We start from the raw sequence: 20,174 nt of genomic DNA on the forward strand, positions 1-20,174 counted from the left end.
TAAATCGACCCTATGCCCCGACACATCCTCACAGGTACCTAACAGACTCTCTAAATCGACCCATCCTCACAGGTACCTAACAGACTCTCTAAATCGACCCTATGCCCCGACACATCCTCACAGGTACCTAACAGACTCACTAAATCGACCCTATGCCCCGACACATCCTCACAGGTACCTAACAGACTCTCTAAATCGACCCTATGCCCCGACACATCCTCACAGGTACCTAACAGACTCTCTAAATCGACCCTATGCCCCGACACATCCTCACAGGTACCTAACAGACTCTCTAAATCGACCCTATGCCTCGACACATCCTCACAGGTACCTAACAGACTCTCTAAATCGACCCTATGCCTCGACACATCCTTACAGGTACCTAACAGACTCTCTAAATCGACCCTATGCCCCGACACATCCTCACAGGTACCTAACAGACTCTCTAAATCGACCCTATGCCTCGACACATCCTCACAGGTACCTAACAGACTCTCTAAATCGACCCTATGCCCCGACACATCCTCACAGGTACCTAACAGACTCTCTAAATCGACCCATCCTCACAGGTACCTAACAGACTCTCTAAATCGACCCTATGCCTCGACACATCCTCACAGGTACCTAACAGACTCTCTAAATCGACCCTATGCCCTGACACATCCTCACAGGTACCTAACAGACTCTCTAAATCGACCCTATGCCTCGACACATCCTCACAGGTACCTAACAGACTCTCTAAATCGACCCTATGCCCCGACACATCCTCACAGGTACCTAACAGACTCTCTAAATCGACCCTATGCCTCGACACATCCTCACAGGTACCTAACAGACTCTCTAAATCGACCCTATGCCTCGACACATCCTCACAGGTACCTAACAGACTCTCTAAATCGACCCTATGCCCCGACACATCCTCACAGGTACCTAACAGACTCTCTAAATCGACCCTATGCCCCGACACATCCTCACAGGTACCTAACAGACTCTCTAAATCGACCCTATGCCTCGACACATCCTCACAGGTACCTAACAGACTCTCTAAATCGACCCTATGCCCCGACACATCCTCACAGGTACCTAACAGACTCTCTAAATCGACCCTATGCCCTGACACATCCTCACAGGTACCTAACAGACTCTCTAAATCGACCCTATGCCCCGACACATCCTCACAGGTACCTAACAGACTCTCTAAATCGACCCTATGCCTCGACACATCCTCACAGGTACCTAACAGACTCTCTAAATCGACCCTATGCCCTGACACATCCTCACAGGTACCTAACAGACTCTCTAAATCGACCCTATGCCCCGACACATCCTCACAGGTACCTAACAGACTCTCTAAATCGACCCATCCTCACAGGTACCTAACAGACTCTCTAAATCGACCCTATGCCCCGACACATCCTCACAGGTACCTAACAGACTCTCTAAATCGACCCATCCTCACAGGTACCTAACAGACTCTCTAAATCGACCCTATGCCCCGACACATCCTCACAGGTACCTAACAGACTCTCTAAATCGACCCTATGCCCCGACACATCCTCACAGGTACCTAACAGACTCTCTAAATCGACCCATCCTCACAGGTACCTAACAGACTCTCTAAATCGACCCTATGCCCCGACACATCCTCACAGGTACCTAACAGACTCTCTAAATCGACCCTATGCCCCGACACATCCTCACAGGTACCTAACAGACTCTCTAAATCGACCCTATGCCCCGACACATCCTCACAGGTACCTAACAGACTCTCTAAATCGACCCATCCTCACAGGTACCTAACAGACTCTCTAAATCGACCCTATGCCCCGACACATCCTCACAGGTACCTAACAGACTCTCTAAATCGACCCATCCTCACAGGTACCTAACAGACTCTCTAAATCGACCCTATGCCCCGACACATCCTCACAGGTACCTAACAGACTCACTAAATCGACCCTATGCCCCGACACATCCTCACAGGTACCTAACAGACTCTCTAAATCGACCCTATGCCCCGACACATCCTCACAGGTACCTAACAGACTCTCTAAATCGACCCTATGCCCCGACACATCCTCACAGGTACCTAACAGACTCTCTAAATCGACCCTATGCCTCGACACATCCTCACAGGTACCTAACAGACTCTCTAAATCGACCCTATGCCTCGACACATCCTTACAGGTACCTAACAGACTCTCTAAATCGACCCTATGCCCCGACACATCCTCACAGGTACCTAACAGACTCTCTAAATCGACCCTATGCCTCGACACATCCTCACAGGTACCTAACAGACTCTCTAAATCGACCCTATGCCCCGACACATCCTCACAGGTACCTAACAGACTCTCTAAATCGACCCATCCTCACAGGTACCTAACAGACTCTCTAAATCGACCCTATGCCTCGACACATCCTCACAGGTACCTAACAGACTCTCTAAATCGACCCTATGCCCTGACACATCCTCACAGGTACCTAACAGACTCTCTAAATCGACCCTATGCCTCGACACATCCTCACAGGTACCTAACAGACTCTCTAAATCGACCCTATGCCCCGACACATCCTCACAGGTACCTAACAGACTCTCTAAATCGACCCTATGCCTCGACACATCCTCACAGGTACCTAACAGACTCTCTAAATCGACCCTATGCCTCGACACATCCTCACAGGTACCTAACAGACTCTCTAAATCGACCCTATGCCCCGACACATCCTCACAGGTACCTAACAGACTCTCTAAATCGACCCTATGCCCCGACACATCCTCACAGGTACCTAACAGACTCTCTAAATCGACCCTATGCCTCGACACATCCTCACAGGTACCTAACAGACTCTCTAAATCGACCCTATGCCCTGACACATCCTCACAGGTACCTAACAGACTCTCTAAATCGACCCTATGCCCCGACACATCCTCACAGGTACCTAACAGACTCTCTAAATCGACCCATCCTCACAGGTACCTAACAGACTCTCTAAATCGACCCTATGCCCCGACACATCCTCACAGGTACCTAACAGACTCTCTAAATCGACCCTATGCCTCCACATCCTCACAGGTACCCAACAGACTCTCTAAATCGACCCTATGCCCCGACACATCCTCACAGGTACCTAACAGACTCTCTAAATCGACCCTATGCCCCGACACATCCTCACAGTTACCTAACAGACTCCCTAAATCGACCCTATGCCCCGACACATCCTCACAGGTACCTAACAGACTCTCTAAATCGACACATCCTCACAGGTACCTAACAGACTCTCTAAATCGACCCTATGCCCCGACACATCCTCACAGGTACCTAACAGACTCTCTAAATCGACCCTATGCCCCGACACATCCTCACAGGTACCTAACAGACTCTCTAAATCGACCCATCCTCACAGGTACCTAACAGACTCTCTAAATCGACCCTATGCCCCGACACATCCTCACAGGTACCCAACAGACTCTCTAAATCGACCCTATGCCCCGACACATCCTCACAGGTACCTAACAGACTCTCTAAATCGACCCATCCTCACAGGTACCTAACAGACTCTCTAAATCGACCCTATGCCCCGACACATCCTCACAGGTACCTAACAGACTCTCTAAATCGACACATCCTCACAGGTACCTAACAGACTCTCTAAATCGACCCTATGCCTCGACACATCCTCACAGGTACCTAACAGACTCTCTAAATCGACCCTATGCCTCGACACATCCTCACAGGTACCTAACAGACTCTCTAAATCGACCCTATGCCCCGACACATCCTCACAGGTACCTAACAGACTCTCTAAATCGACCCTATGCCCCGACACATCCTCACAGGTACCTAACAGACTCTCTAAATCGACCCTATGCCCCGACACATCCTCACAGGTACCTAACAGACTCTCTAAATCGACCCTATGCCTCGACACATCCTCACAGGTACCTAACAGACTCTCTAAATCGACACATCCTCACAGGTACCTAACAGACTCTCTAAATCGACCCTATGCCCTGACACATCCTCACAGGTACCTAACAGACTCTCTAAATCGACCCATCCTCACAGGTACCTAACAGACTCTCTAAATCGACCCTATGCCCCGACACATCCTCACAGGTACCTAACAGACTCACTAAATCGACCCTATGCCCCGACACATCCTCACAGGTACCTAACAGACTCTCTAAATCGACCCTATGCCCCGACACATCCTCACAGGTACCTAACAGACTCTCTAAATCGACCCTATGCCCTGACACATCCTCACAGGTACCTAACAGACTCTCTAAATCGACCCTATGCCCTGACACATCCTCACAGGTACCTAACAGACTCTCTAAATCGACCCTATGCCCCGACACATCCTCACAGGTACCTAACAGACTCTCTAAATCGTCCCTATGCCTCGACACATCCTCACAGGTACCTAACAGACTCTCTAAATCGACACATCCTCACAGGTACCTAACAGACTCTCTAAATCGACCCTATGCCCTGACACATCCTCACAGGTACCTAACAGACTCTCTAAATCGACCCATCCTCACAGGTACCTAACAGACTCTCTAAATCGACCCTATGCCCCGACACATCCTCACAGGTACCTAACAGACTCTCTAAATCGACCCTATGCCCCGACACATCCTCACAGGTACCTAACAGACTCTCTAAATCGACCCTATGCCCCGACACATCCTCACAGGTACCTAACAGACTCTCTAAATCGACCCATCCTCACAGGTACCTAACAGACTCTACATGATGGAGTAGCCCAATCAGAGCTCTGACCTCAATCCAGTCAGTGCAGTGACCCAATCAGAGCTCTGACCTCAATCCAGTCAGTGGAGTGACCCAATCAGAGCGCTGACCCCAATCCAATCAAAAATTTGTGCCATGACTTAAAGTTTGCTGTCCATCAACGCTTCCCAAGAAACTTGACGGTCAAATATAATCTAGGTGTGCAAAGTTGGTAGCGACCTATCCCAGCAGGCTCACAGCTAATGGCTGGTGCTTCCACCAAGTGTCATCTAAAGGGAGGTTGAGAACGATCCAATTATGACATTTCAGTTTTGTGTTTTTGGTGTGTAGATTAGTGGCAAAAGTCCTTATTTAAATGCATGAAACTCTGAGTCACTGTCACTACAAAATATAAACAGAAGTTGAAGAGGTTTGTAGACTCTATAGGCGCTGTATGTTCTCTACCATCCCAGTCACCTGACTTCTTCTCCTTCACTTCAACTGTGTTTAACTCTCTCTTACGGACTTTCACATGTTCTTGATGACTTGATGAACTATCACAGTTGATTGAATTAGATGTTTTATTGCATGTTGTGTATACTGTCATTCCACTTCAAGCTGTCAATGTAGACATCAAGTATAACTAAGTACCAGACTGTGTTCCAGATCTGGAGATAGTTGGTTTCATAGAGATAGGAGACATCTCCAGTCCTCCCGTCATGTCCAGACACCTGGTCCTGCCTATCGCTGTCAATAAAGGTCAGTTATCGCTTCTCACTAATACCAACATGGTGTTCTAACCTTCTAGAATATCCTTCTAAATTAGTGTTGTAATGTTCTAAAATAGTTATATATTATAAATTAATGTTCTAAAAGTGTTCTAATGAGTTTATTGTTGTGTTCTTTGTTCCAGAGGTGGATGATGTGGGTCCAGGAACCATAGAGGAGCCAGAGGAGGAGACATCAGCCAACCAGCAGGCAGGGAAGGTCCCCAACTTCTGTGTCCTACTCCATGGCAGTCTGAAGGTAGAGGGCATGGTGGCGCTGGTGCAGCTGGGGTAAGATGGTACTATGTTCTGTTATAACACATTATAAAGGTTCATAACGTGCTTATAGCATGTTATAAAGGTTCATAACGTGCTTATAGCATGTTATAAAGGTTATAGAGGGCATGGTGTCTCTGGGTAAGATATTAATGTTTTATTCTTTTCTCTCTCGATTCAATTTGCTTTATTGGAGATTTACAATATTAACAATTACAATATTGAACCTTGAATAAGGGTTTCAAATCTGGGGAAATTACACTCTGTAATTGTTTAATATTTTGAACATTTCCTCTCTGTAGCCCAGAGTGGTATGGTATGCTGTACTCCCAGGCAGACAGCAAGAAGAAGTCTAATCTGATGATGTCTCTGTTTGAGCCTGGACCTGAGCCTTTACCCTGGCTGGGCAAGGTGTCTCAGCTAGGACCTATATCAGGTAGCTAATCAACCGGTTAATTATCCCCACCCACCCCCACCTGTCCAGAGATCTACCAGCTGACAATGGTAGCTTGATTTTCTGACCTTTAACCTCTCTCTCTTTCAGATGCAGCTGAGAACCCGTACGGGGAGGATGACAGTAAGAGTCCTTTCCCTCTGCAGCCCAAGATCAAACGCAGCTACGCTCAGAACGTCACTGTCTGGATCAAAGCTAGCGGACTGCAGGTACAGATAACGGGCTGTAGAAATAGAAGCTAGCGGACTGAGGGTACAGATAACGGGCTGTAGAAACAGAAGCTAGCCGACTGCGGGTACAGATAACGGGCTGAGGGTACAGATAACGGGCTGTGGAAATAAGCTAGCCGACTGAGGGTACAGATAACGGGCTGTAGAAACAGAAGCTAGCGGACTGAGGGTACAGATAACGGGCTGTAGAAATAGAAGCTAGCGGACTGCGGGTACAGATAACGGGCTGTAGAAATAGAAGCTAGCGGACTGAGGGTACAGATAACGGGCTGTAGAAATAGAAGCTAGCCGACTGCGGGTACAGATAACGGGCTGTAGAAATAGAAGCTAGCCGACTGCGGGGGTACAGATAACGGGCTGTGGAAATAGAAGCTAGCGAACTGAGGGTACAGATAACGGGCTGTAGAAATAGAAGCTAGCCGACTGCGGGTACAGATAATGGGCTGTAGAAATAGAAGCTAGCCGACTGCGGGTACAGATAACGGGCTGTAGAAATAGAAGCTAGCCGACTGAGGGTACAGATAACGGGCTGTAGAAATAGAAGCTAGCCGACTGCGGGGACAGATAACGGGCTGTAGAAATAGAAGCTAGCCGACTGCGGGGACAGATAACGGGCTGTAGAAATAGAAGCTAGCCGACTGCGGGGACAGATAACGGGCTGTAGAAATAGAAGCTAGCGGACTGAGGGTACAGATAACGGGCTGTAGAAATAGAAGCCAGCCGACTGCGGGTACAGATAACGGGCTGTAGAAATAGAAGCTAGCGGACTGCAGGTACAGATAACGAGCTCCTGATAGCCAAGTGGAATTATGATAGACCATGATTGGAGATGTGTTAAGGCCTCATTGTACAGATTATTTTGATTGGTTGAGAGGTGCTTGACTTCCTGTGTGTCAACCAATCAACAGACTGATGTGCAGAAGATACTGAGGAATGCCAGGAAACTGCCAGAGAAGACTCAGACCTTCTACAAGGTAGTCACTGTCTGAGACATACAAACAATCACCCATAGAAGGTCATATTTGGGGCCTCCCGGGTGGTGCAGTGGTCTAGGTCACTGCATCGCTGTGCCACCAGAGACTCTGGGTTCGAGCCCAGGCTCTGTTGCAGCCGGCCGCAACCGGGAGGTCCGTGGGGCAACGCACAAATTGGCCTAGCGTCGTCCGGGTTAGGGAGGGTTTGGCCGGTAGGGATGTCCTTGTCTCATCGCGCACCATCGACTCCTGTGGCGGGCTGGGCGCAGTGCACGCTAACCAAGGTTGCCAGGTGCACGGTGTTTCCTCCGACACATTGGTGCGGCTGGCTTCCGGGTTGGATGCGCGCTGTGTTAAGAAGCAGTGCGGCTTGGTTGGGTTGTGTATCGGAGGAGGCATGACTTTCGACCTTCGTCTCTCCCGAGCCCATACGGGAGTTGTAGCGATGACACAAGATAGTAACTACTAACAACAATTGGATACCACGAAAATGGGGAGAAAAAGGGGGTAAAATTCTAAATGAAAAATGCATATATATAAAATAATAAATAAGGTAATATTCAACATTGAGAAAGTCCTGGGATGGATTTAACCTGGGTCATGTTCAATGGTCGCAAACATGGAGGTAGAATCAAACATTTTACAACGTTTTGATGTTGTGCCCTAATGAACACAATCCTGGTTCTGACCGCCTATTGGTATGTTCACTCTATAATGGAGGTAAAATGATCTATTCATTCTATAATGGGTGTAAACTCTGATCTATATATTCTATAATGGAGGTAAACTAATCTATATATTCTATAATGGAGGTAAAATGATCTATTCACTCTATAATGGGGGTAAACTCTGATCTATATATTCTATAATGGAGGTAAACTGATCTATTCATTCTATAATGGAGGTAAACTGATCTATTCATTCCTCTATATGTTGTCTATTGCTAGCAGCACCATTTCACATTATGGGTCTGTAAATATACAGTTGAGGTTTACATGCATCTTAGCCAAATATATTTAAACTCCGTTTTTTCACAATTTCCTGACATTTAATTGTAGTAACAATTCCCTGTGTTAGGATCACCACTTTATTTTAAGAATGTGAATGTCAGAATAATAGTGATTTACTTCAGCGTCCATCATATTCACAGTGGGTCAGAAGTTTACATATACTCGATAGGTATTTGATAGAATTGCCTTTAAATTGTTTAACTTGGGTCAAACGTTTCGGGTAGCCTTCCACAAGATTCCCACAATAAGTTGGGTGAATTTTGGCCCATTCCTCTTGACAGAGCTGGTGTAACTGAGTCAGGTTTGTAGGCCTCCTTGCTTGCACACGCTTTTTCAGTTCTGCCCACATATTTTCTATAGGACTGAGGTCAGGGCTTCATGATGGCCACTCCAATACCTTGACTTTGTTGTCCTTAAGCCATTTTGCCACAACTTTGGAAGTATGCTTGGGGTCATTGTCCATTTGCGACCAAGCTTTAACTTCCTGACTGATGTCTTGAGATGTTGCTTTAATATATCCACATCATTTTCCTGCCTCGTGATGCCATCTATTTTGTGAAGTGCACCAGTCCCTCCTGCAACCCCACAACATGATGCTGGGATGGTGTTCTTCGGCTTGCAAGCCTCCCCCTTTTTCCTCCAAGCGGTTCTATTTTTGTTTCATCAGACCAGAAGACATTTCTCCAAAAAGTACGATCTTTGTCCCCATGTGCAAACTGTAGTCTGTCTTTTTATGGTGGTTTTGGAGCACTGACTTCTACCTTGCTGTTGCTCTGGGATTGATTTGCACCAAAGTACGTTAATCTCTAGGAGACAGAACATGTCTCCTTCCTGAGCAGTATAACGGCTGCGTGGTCCCGTGGTGTTTATACTTGCGTACTATTGTTAGTACAGATGAACGTGGTACCTTCAGGCGTTTGGAAATTGCTCCCAAGGATGAACCAGACTTGTGGAGGTCTACAAAAAAAAGGCTTGGCTGATTTCTTTTGATGTCAAGCAAAGAGGCACTGAGTTTGGTCTGGAAATACATCCACTAGCCTATCAGAAGCTTCTAAAGCCATGACATAATTTTCTGGAATTTTCCAAGCTGTTTAAAGGCACAGTCAACTTAGTGTATGTAAACTTTGACCCACTGGAATTGTGATATAGTTGGAAAAATGACTTGTGTCCTGCACAAAGTAGATGTCCTAACCGACTTGCCAAAACTATAGTTTGTTAACAAGGAATTTGCAGAGTGGTTGAAAAACAAGTTTTAATGACTCCAACTGTACTTGGTGAATGAAAGTGATGTGTATTTATTCCGTCGTCTCCATCTGCCCGCCAGGAGCTGAACCGTCTGCGTAAGGCAGCGCTGGCATTTGGTTTCTGGGAGCTGCTGAAGGGCGTTGCAGAGCTGCTAGAGAGGGAGTGTACCCTGCTGCCAGACACGGCTCACCCCGACGCAGCCTTCCAGCTATCACACGCTGCCAAGCAGCTTAAACTGGCCTCCACAGGAGACTCCCAGTACGCTGCCTTCGACCAGAACATCAACCCCATGCACACCGACTTCTCTGGGGGAGGAGCTGGCATGTAGAGGAGAGAGGATTGCTTCTGAAATGACCCAGTATCTGGCCTTTAGAGATGTTGACCTGTGTCCTCTCTAAAACGCCCATTACAGCTTTGTCAAAATATGTTAGTTGCTCAGTGAAACTCCATATTTGGTGAGTAACTATCTTCATTTACAGCCGTTATGTAATTCGAGAAAAACCTCTTTGGCACCTCCAAATCAGAAGTGCCAAGGAGGCTTGTCCCCTCGATTCCTTGTACATTTTGTATTTAGACCTAATAATGAAAAACTTAATTTGTTGAGTAACGGCTGTATTTTGGATCGGAGCTTCCTGGGTTGTTAGAGACCTGTCATGCTCAACATCTCTAAATCCTATATATTCCTATAGGGTCTGGTCTAAAGTAGTGCACTATATAGGGAATAGGGTGCTGTTTCAGACTATTAGAATGGCTCATCAATGAAGCTCTTTGGCACACCAACTGTTAAAAGCTAAGGCTTCACATGTGTTTTTGACCATATCGTTTTTATAACTTTCCTAATGAATAAATGAAAAAAAGTTTCTTTTTTTCCCCAACGATGACTTTTTTATTTTTTATTAATCTTACACAAATTTACCCAGGAAGTGGAACTGCTCATTTTTATTCAGCATATTAATTGACGTGACAAAAAAACATACATCTTATGGGACGTTTCCCTGAAGGACGTTTGTCAGCAGGAGAACTGAAGACATCATACTGCTATTATCAACTACAAGACGAGGGGTGCAAAATGTTGAGAAGGTTAATGGAATTTAGTCAACCTCGATGAGATGATGTCACTGATGGGAACAGACAGGCAGCAGAGGTTGGAGGTCAGTTAGACTTCCTCTTCTTGGTCCGGAACCTCTTCCTCCTCTGTTTGTACAGGTGGCGGAAATTGATGAGAAGCCCTGCAAACGATATTGTTAAGTCATAAGTTGATGAACACTTTAAATATGAGGGTGTTACAAATAGTAATTACCCTATAACTGCAAAGATGGGACCGTACAAGATAAATATGTAGATTGATCAATTTTTTCACAACTCACCAATGACCATGAGAGGTAGGTAGATATAGAGGACACAGGAGAAGCTGGCAGAGGAGCCCAGGGCCTCAGGTAGAGGGATACTGAACAGTCTGCTCTGGTCAAACACTGAGATGGACTGGACCACTGCAACCGCTGGAGAGGGGGAGAGAACTTGAGTAAATGGACTGGACCACTGGAGAGGTAGGGGGGAGAGAGAACTGTTGAGTAAATGGACTGGACCACTGGAGAGGTAGGGGGGGGGAGAGAGAGAACTGTAGAACTGTTGAGTAAACGGACTGGACCACTGGAGAGGTAGGGGGAGAGAGAGAGAACTGTTGAGTAAACGGACTGGACCACTGGAGAGGGGGGAGAGAGAACTGTTGAGTAAATAGACTGGACCACTGGAGAGGTAGGGGGGGGGGGAGAGAGAGAACTGTAGAACTGTTGAGTAAACGGACTGGACCGCTGGAGAGGTAGGGGGGAGAGAGAGAACTGTTGAGTAAACGGACTGGACCACTGGAGAGGTAGGGGGAGAGAGAACTGTTACCCAGGTATTCTGTCCATTCTTCAGGCTTCCCATTGCCTCTCCTCTTAGTAATATTGTACACCCGTAAACTAACTCACCTTCAGCCAGCACCCCCAGAGGGTACAGGACTATCCCGACAGTGTCCCTATAAACTAACGCACCCCCAGAGGGTACAGGACTATCCCGACAGTGTCCCTATAAACTAACGCACCCCCAGAGGGTACAGGACTATCCTGACAGTGTCCCTATAAACTAACGCACCCCCAGAGGGTACAGGGGTATCCCGACGGTGTCCCTATAAACTAACGCACCCCCAGAGGGTACAGGACTATACCGACGGTGTCCCTATAAACTAACGCACCCCCAGAGGGTGCAGGACTATCCCGACAGTGTCCCTATAGACTAACGCACCCCCAGAGGGTACAGGGGTATCCAGACGGTGTCCCTGTAAACTCACCTTCAGCCAGCACCCCCAGAGGGTACAGGGGTATCCAGACGGTGTACCTCAGCCAGGTGATCGTCTTCCACTCTGTGTCGATACAACCCAGCATGTAGAATGGATACCTGGGGGGAGGAATGGATTGTCATTGGGGGGTAAAAAGGCATCCTTCTGAAGACATTTTCTTTGCTGTTATTCATGAGCTACACACAGAGATGTGTCAGTGTTGTGGAATAAACGAGGGTAACGTCTACAGAGGAAACTGGACAGATAACTCTACCATTGATCTTACGCATGGCAGAGGAAGGTTCTTGACGATCGGCCATTTTGCTTCCACAGCCATACAACACACAGAGAGCATGAATGACCCCTTTATGTACAGTAGGCTTATAATCCCACCTAAACATTTCTATAGCCACCTAAACATCTCTATAGCCACCTAAACATCTCTATACCACTCCAGAGGTAGAAGACAGTATATACCACAAACATCTCTATAGCCACCTAAAAATCTCTATACCACTCCAGAGGTAGACAGTATATACCACCTAAACATCTCTATACCCACCTAAACATCTCTATACCCACCTAAACATCTCTATAGCCACCTAAAGATCTCTATAGCGCTCCAGAGGTACAGTATATACCACCTAAACATCTCTATACCCACCTAAACATCTCTATACCCACCTAAACATCTCTATACCCACCTAAAGATCTCTATAGCGCTCCAGAGGTAGAAGACAAAGAAGACCACTGGTTTGTTGTGCATCTCCTGCAGGCTGCCGAGGATGATGAAGAGGATGAAGTTCCTACCAATCACCTGGAGATGAAGAGCACCACAGTACACAGAGTCACAAACACCAGAGAGACTGACAGAAAGACGTCAACTCCACAGTACACAGAGTCACAAACACCAGACAGACTGGTGACTGACTCCACGTAGAACGTTAGAAAAATAATTAAAACCTTTAACACCAAATAACAATTTTATAAATACGCCATTTCAAATGTAGAGTATGATGAACGACCACAGTAAACTACCCGTGTTCCCTGATGCTGTCGGTGTTGAAGAGGTGTTTGTGCCAACAACGAATGCTTAGATTGAAAGTAGAGTACCTGAAAACACAGACAGTACGATACCTGTATAGAAGCAGGTACAACCGCAGCCTTGACCACTCCAAACATAGCATTGAGGACTTCTACACTGGCTAATATTTGGCAGAAAAACATCACGTCGGAGATGGTGTAGAATGTGTCATAGAGAGAATCTGAAAGGGGGGGGGGTAAACAGTTGAAAATATGTCATGCCATGTCCTTCACTGCCAGAGTTGACAATTTACACTGTTTTCTGAACAAATGCAAACTCAGCCAGACTGGCACCCAGGCTCACACAATGTCTAACTGAAGTGATTCACCTTGTCCCAGTATAAAGAGTCAGATGGTCATGTCTAACTGAAGTGATTCACCTTGTCCCAGTATAAAGAGTCAGATGGTCATGTCTAACTGAAGTGATTCACCTTGTCCCAGTATAAAGAGTCAGATGGTCATGTCTAACTGAAGTGATTCACCTTGTCCCAGTATAAAGAGTCAGATGGTCATGTCTAACTGAAGTGATTCACCTTGTCCCAGTATAAAGAGTCAGATGGTCATGTCTAACTGAAGTGATTCACCTTGTCCCAGTATAAAGAGTCAGATGGTCATGTCTAACTGAAGTGATTCACCTTGTCCCAGTATAAAGAGTCAGATGGTCATGTCTAACTGAAGTGATTCACCTTGTCCCAGTATAAAGAGTCAGATGGTCATGTCTAACTGAAGTGATTCAACGTGTCCCAGTATAAAGAGTCAGATGGTCATGTCTAACTGAAGTGATTCACCTTGTCCCAGTATAAAGAGTCGAATGGTCATATTGACGAAGATCCAGGAGAAGCCCAAGAACTGAACCAGGTTGTAGGTGAACAGAAAAGCTTTCTTCAGAGTGATGTATGCTGGGAAGAAATTCACAATATAGGTCACATGTCACATTCTCTGCCTATATTTCTTACACATAAAAATACAGTGTTACACTCCCAGTCCTCAACTTGTTAAATACAGTGTGTTACACTCTCAGTCCTCAACGTGTTTAATACAGTGTGTTACACTCCCAGTCCTCTGACAGTCCTCAACTTGTTAAATACAGAGTGTTACACTCCCAGTCCTCTGACAGTCCTCAACTTGTTAAATACAGTGTGTTACACTCCCAGTCCTCTGACAGTCCTCAACTTGTTAAATACAGTGTGTTACACTCCCAGTCCTCAACGTGTTTAATACAGTGTGTTACACTCCCAGTCCTCTGACAGTCCTCAACTTGTTAAATACAGAGTGTTACACTCCCAGTCCTCTGACAGTCCTCAACGTGTTAAATACAGTGTGTTACACTCCCAGTCCTCAACTTGTTAAATAGTGTGTTACACTCCCAGTCCTCAACTTGTTAAATACAGTGTTACACTCCCAGTCCTCAACTTGTTAAATACAGTGTGTTACACTCCCAGTCCTCTGACAGTCCTCAACTTGTTAAATACAGTGTTACACTCCCAGTCCTCAACTTGTTAAATACAGTGTTACACTCCTAGTCCTCTGACAGTCCTCAACTTGTTAAATACAGTGTGTTACACTCCCAGTCCTCTGACAGTCCTCAACGTGTTAAATACAGTGTGTTACACTCCCAGTCCTCAACTTGTTAAATAGTGTGTTACACTCCCAGTCCTCAACTTGTTAAATACAGTGTTACACTCCCAGTCCTCAACTTGTTAAATACAGTGTGTTACACTCCCAGTCCTCTGACAGTCCTCAACTTGTTAAATACAGTGTTACACTCCCAGTCCTCAACTTGTTAAATACAGTGTGTTATACTCCCAGTCCTCAACTTGTTAAATACAGTGTGTTACACTCAGTCCTCAACTTGTTAAATACAGTGTGTTACACTCCCAGTCCTCTGACAGTCCTCAACGTGTTAAATACAGTGTTACACTCCCAGTCCTCAACGTGTTTAATACAGTGTGTTATACTCCCAGTCCTCAACTTGTTAAATACAGTGTGTTACACTCCCAGTCCTCAACTTGTTAAATACAGTGTGTTACACTCCCAGTCCTCAACTTGTTAAATAGTGTGTTACACTCCCAGTCCTCAACTTGTTAAATACAGTGTTACACTCCCAGTCCTCAACTTGTTAAATACAGTGTGTTACACTCCCAGTCCTCAACTTGTTAAATACAGTGTGTTACACTCCCAGTCCTCTGACAGTCCTCAACTTGTTAAATACAGTGTTACACTCCCAGTCCTCAACTTGTTAAATACAGTGTTACACTCCTAGTCCTCTGACAGTCCTAAACTTGTTAAATACAGTGTGTTACACTCCCAGTCCTCAACGTGTTTAATACAGTGTGTTATACTCCCAGTCCTCAACTTGTTAAATACAGTGTGTTACACTCCCAGTCCTCAACTAGTTAAATACAGTGTGTTACACTCCCAGTCCTCAACTTGTTAAATACAGTGTGTTACACTCCCAGTCCTCTGACAGTCCTCAACTTGTTAAATACAGTGTTACACTCCCAGTCCTCAACTTGTTAAATACAGTGTGTTACACTCCCAGTCCTCAACTTGTTAAATACAGTGTGTTACACTCCCAGTCCTCTGACAGTCCTCAACTTGTTAAATACAGTGTTACACTCCCAGTCCTCAACTTGTTAAATACAGTGTTACACTCCTAGTCCTCTGACAGTCCTAAACTTGTTAAATACAGTGTGTTACACTCCCAGTCCTCAACGTGTTTAATACAGTGTGTTATACTCCCAGTCCTCAACTTGTTAAATACAGTGTGTTACACTCCCAGTCCTCAACTAGTTAAATACAGTGTGTTACACTCCCAGTCCTCTGACAGTCCTCAACTTGTTAAATACAGTGTTACACTCCCAGTCCTCAACTTGTTAAATACAGTGTGTTATACTCCCAGTCCTCAACGTGTTAAATACAGTGTGTTACACTCCCAGTCCTCAACGTGTTAAATAGTGTGTTACACTCCCAGTCCTCTGACAGTCCTCAACTTGTTAAATACAGTGTGTTACACTCCCAGTCCTCAACGTGTTAAATAGTGTGTTACACTCCCAGTCCTCTGACAGTCCTCAACTTGTTAAATACAGTGTGTTACACTCCCAGTCCTCAACGTGTTAAATACAGTGTGTTACACTCCCAGTCCTCAACGTGTTAAATAGTGTGTTACACTCCCAGTCCTCTGACAGTCCTCAACTTGTTAAATACAGTGTGTTACACTCCCAGTCCTCAACTTGTTAAAGTGTGTTACACTCCCAGTCCTCTGACAGTCCTCAACTTGTTAAATACAGTGTTATACTCCCAGTCCTCAACTTGTTAAATACAGTGTTACACTCCCAGTCCTCAACTTGTTAAAGTGTGTTACACTCCCAGTCCTCTGACAGTCCTCAACTTGTTAAATAGTGTTACACTCCCAGTCCTCAACTTGTTAAATAGTGTGTTACACTCCCAGTCCTCAACTTGTTAAAGTGTGTTACACTCCCAGTCCTCAACTTGTTAAATACAGTGTGTTATAGTCCCAGTCCTCTGACAGTCCTCAACTTGTTAAATAGTGTGTTACACTCCCAGTCCTCAACTTGTTAAATACAGTGTGTTATACTCCCAGTCCTCTGACAGTCCTCAACTTGTTAAATAGTGTGTTACACTCCCAGTCCTCAACTTGTTAAATAGTGTGTTACACTCCCAGTCCTCAACTTGTTAAATAGTGTGTTACACTCCCAGTCCTCAACTTGTTAAATACAGTGTGTTACACTCCCAGTCCTCAACTTGTTAAATACAGTGTTACACTCCCAGTCCTCAACTTGTTAAATACAGTGTTACACTCCCAGTCCTCAACGTGTTAAATAGTGTGTTACACTCCCAGTCCTCTGACAGTCCTCAACTTGTTAAATAGTGTGTTACACTCCCAGTCCTCAACTTGTTAAATAGTGTGTTACACTCCCAGTCCTCAACTTGTTAAATACAGTGTGTTACACTCCCAGTCCTCAACTTGTTAAATACAGTGTTACACTCCCAGTCCTCAACTTGTTAAATACAGTGTTACACTCCCAGTCCTCAACGTGTTAAATAGTGTGTTACACTCCCAGTCCTCTGACAGTCCTCAACTTGTTAAATAGTGTGTTACACTCCCAGTCCTCAACTTGTTAAATAGTGTGTTACACTCCCAGTCCTCAACTTGTTAAATACAGTGTGTTACACTCCCAGTCCTCAACTTGTTAAATACAGTGTTACACTCCCAGTCCTCAACTTGTTAAATACAGTGTTACACTCCCAGTCCTCAACTTGTTAAATACAGTGTGTTACACTCCCAGTCCTCAACTTGTTAAATACAGTGTTACACTCCCAGTCCTCAACTTGTTAAATACAGTGTGTTACACTCCCAGTCCTCAACTTGTTAAATACAGAGTGTTACACTCCCAGTCCTCTGACAGTCCTCAACTTGTTAAATACAGTGTTACACTCCCAGTCCTCTGACAGTCCTCAACGTGTTTAATACAGTGTGTTACACTCCCAGTCCTCTGACAGTCCTCAACTTGTTAAATACAGTGTGTTACACTCCCAGTCCTCAACGTGTTTAATACAGTGTGTTACACTCCCAGTCCTCTGACAGTCCTCAACTTGTTAAATAGTGTGTTACACTCCCAGTCCTCAACTTGTTAAATACAGTGTGTTACACTCCCAGTCCTCTGACAGTCCTCAACTTGTTAAATACAGTGTTACACTCCCAGTCCTCAACTTGTTAAATACAGTGTGTTACACTCCCAGTCCTCAACGTGTTAAATACAGTGTTATACTCCCAGTCCTCTGACAGTCCTCAACTTGTTAAATACAGTGTGTTACACTCCCAGTCCTCTGACAGTCCTCAACTTGTTAAATACAGTGTGTTACACTCCCAGTCCTCAACTTGTTAAATACAGTGTGTTATACTCCCAGTCCTCAACGTGTTTAATACAGTGTGTTATACTCCCAGTCCTCTGACAGTCCTCAACTTGTTAAATAGTGTGTTACACTCCCAGTCCTCAACTTGTTTAATACAGTGTGTTACACTCCCAGTCCTCTGACAGTCCTCAACTTGTTAAATACAGTGTGTTACACTCCCAGTCCTCAACTTGTTAAATACAGTGTTACACTCCTAGTCCTCTGACAGTCCTCAACTTGTTTAATACAGTGTGTTACACTCCCAGTCCTCAACGTGTTAAATACAGTGTGTTACACTCCCAGTCCTCTGACAGTCCTCAACTTGTTTAATACAGTGTGTTACACTCCCAGTCCTCAACGTGTTAAATACAGTGTGTTACACTCCCAGTCCTCAACGTGTTTAATACAGTGTGTTATACTCCCAGTCCTCAACGTGTTTAATACAGTGTGTTATACTCACAGTCCTCTGACAGTCTTGACTCCATGTTCAGTCGATTCTTTTTCTCCTCCTGGAAAGTTACAACAGACACAACGAATATATATACAGTAAATGTTCTATATTGTTATGAATCAATTATAACATAGAAATATGAAGTAATCACTGTCACAATGTGCTATGCTTGATGCTCTTACCTCACCGCAGAGGCAGGCAGACAGACAGACAGGCAGGCAGGCAGACAGAAAGAGGCAGACAGGCAGGCAGACACAGGCAGGCAGGCAGACACAGACAGGTAGGCAGGCAGGCAGGCAGACGCTGTCTCTCTCATTAATGAGCCTTATCTGCTGTAACACCAAATGTATCCTGACATCTTGAATTAGCATTACAGGACGTCACCTTCTCCCGTAGCTCCATCTCAGCGTCAGACTCGTCCATCCAGCGGTCGAAGTCAGGAGCCAGGAACAGAGGTTTCTTCTCCTGTAGGGAGAGTCTGTCCCACCAGCCACTCAGCTGCTTACGCACTGTGATGTTCACCTGGCGTTGGGTCGACCTGTGGCTCACCTGGAGAACACATGATATCTATTAGATTAGAATAACCAACCACACACACCATCTAGTAAACACTATATTATTATTCAGAATAGTCTAGTAAACACTATATTATTATTCAGAATAGTCTAGTAAACAGTATATTATTATTCAGAATAGTCTAGTAAACACTATATTATTATTCAGAATAGTCTAGTAAACACACTATATTATTATTCAGAATAGTCTAGTAAACACACTATATTATTATTCAGAATAGTCTAGTAAACACACTATATTATTATTCAGAATAGTCTAGTAAACACAGTATATTATTATTCAGAATAGTCTAGTAAACACAGTATATTATTATTCAGAATAGTCTAGTAAACACACTATATTATTATTCAGAATAGTCTAGTAAACACACTATATTATTATTCAGAATAGTCTAGTAAACACACTATATTATTATTCAGAATAGTCTAGTAAACACACTATATTATTATTCAGAATAGTCTAGTAAACACACTATATTATTATTCAGAATAGTCTAGTAAACACACTATATTATTATTCAGAATAGTCTAGTAAACACACTATATTATTATTCAGAATAGTCTAGTAAACACACTATATTATTATTCAGAATAGTCTAGTAAACACACTATATTATTATTCAGAATAGTCTAGTAAACACACTATATTATTATTCAGAATAGTCTAGTAAACACACTATATTATTATTCAGAATAGTCTAGTAAACACACTATATTATTATTCAGAATAGTCTAGTAAACACACTATATTATTATTCAGAATAGTCTAGTAAACACACTATATTATTATTCAGAATAGTCTAGTAAACACACTATATTATTTTTCAGAATAGTCTAGTAAACACACTATATTATTATTCAGAATAGTCTAGTAAACACACTATATTATTATTCAGAATAGTCTAGTAAACACACTATATTATTATTCAGAATAGTCTAGTAAACACACTATATTATTATTCAGAATAGTCTAGTAAACACTATATTATTATTCAGAATAGTCCATCTAGTAAACAGTACCTCTGTCTTCACAGCATTACGAAACGGCAGACTAAACTCATAATCATTGTGTCCTCTTGCTCCATGGCCCTGGGCTGGAAACAAAGAAACAAAATGATCATGTTTCTTCAAAG

The 20,174-nt window shown here is 44.3% G+C and overlaps 2 protein-coding genes across 2 annotated transcripts in view; one reads left to right on the forward strand and one right to left on the reverse strand.

Moving 5' to 3' along the window:
• The window catches only part of ints14 (integrator complex subunit 14), a 25,500-nt gene extending 14,927 nt beyond the window's left edge, over positions 1-10,573 (forward strand). The window contains exons 7-12 of the mRNA XM_064990217.1: positions 5,409-5,501; positions 5,656-5,800; positions 6,088-6,221; positions 6,330-6,448; positions 7,378-7,443; positions 9,778-10,573. Coding sequence (XP_064846289.1) covers positions 5,409-5,501; positions 5,656-5,800; positions 6,088-6,221; positions 6,330-6,448; positions 7,378-7,443; positions 9,778-10,026 — 806 coding nt within the window. The 3' untranslated portion in view covers positions 10,027-10,573. The remainder of the gene's footprint in view (positions 1-5,408; positions 5,502-5,655; positions 5,801-6,087; positions 6,222-6,329; positions 6,449-7,377; positions 7,444-9,777) is intronic.
• Positions 10,571-20,174, reverse strand: part of hacd3 (3-hydroxyacyl-CoA dehydratase 3) — a 23,371-nt gene continuing 13,767 nt past the window's right edge. Inside the window, exons 3-11 of the mRNA XM_064990218.1 lie at positions 20,062-20,135; positions 18,851-19,015; positions 18,476-18,524; positions 13,887-13,997; positions 13,153-13,280; positions 12,720-12,832; positions 12,028-12,134; positions 11,066-11,197; positions 10,571-10,927 (exon numbers count right to left, since the gene is read on the reverse strand). Of these exons, the coding sequence (XP_064846290.1) occupies positions 10,851-10,927; positions 11,066-11,197; positions 12,028-12,134; positions 12,720-12,832; positions 13,153-13,280; positions 13,887-13,997; positions 18,476-18,524; positions 18,851-19,015; positions 20,062-20,135 (956 nt within the window). The 3' untranslated portion in view covers positions 10,571-10,850. The remainder of the gene's footprint in view (positions 10,928-11,065; positions 11,198-12,027; positions 12,135-12,719; positions 12,833-13,152; positions 13,281-13,886; positions 13,998-18,475; positions 18,525-18,850; positions 19,016-20,061; positions 20,136-20,174) is intronic.

This window comes from Oncorhynchus masou, chromosome 15 (assembly GCF_036934945.1).
Source record: "Oncorhynchus masou masou isolate Uvic2021 chromosome 15, UVic_Omas_1.1, whole genome shotgun sequence".
Lineage (NCBI taxonomy): Eukaryota > Metazoa > Chordata > Actinopteri > Salmoniformes > Salmonidae > Oncorhynchus > Oncorhynchus masou.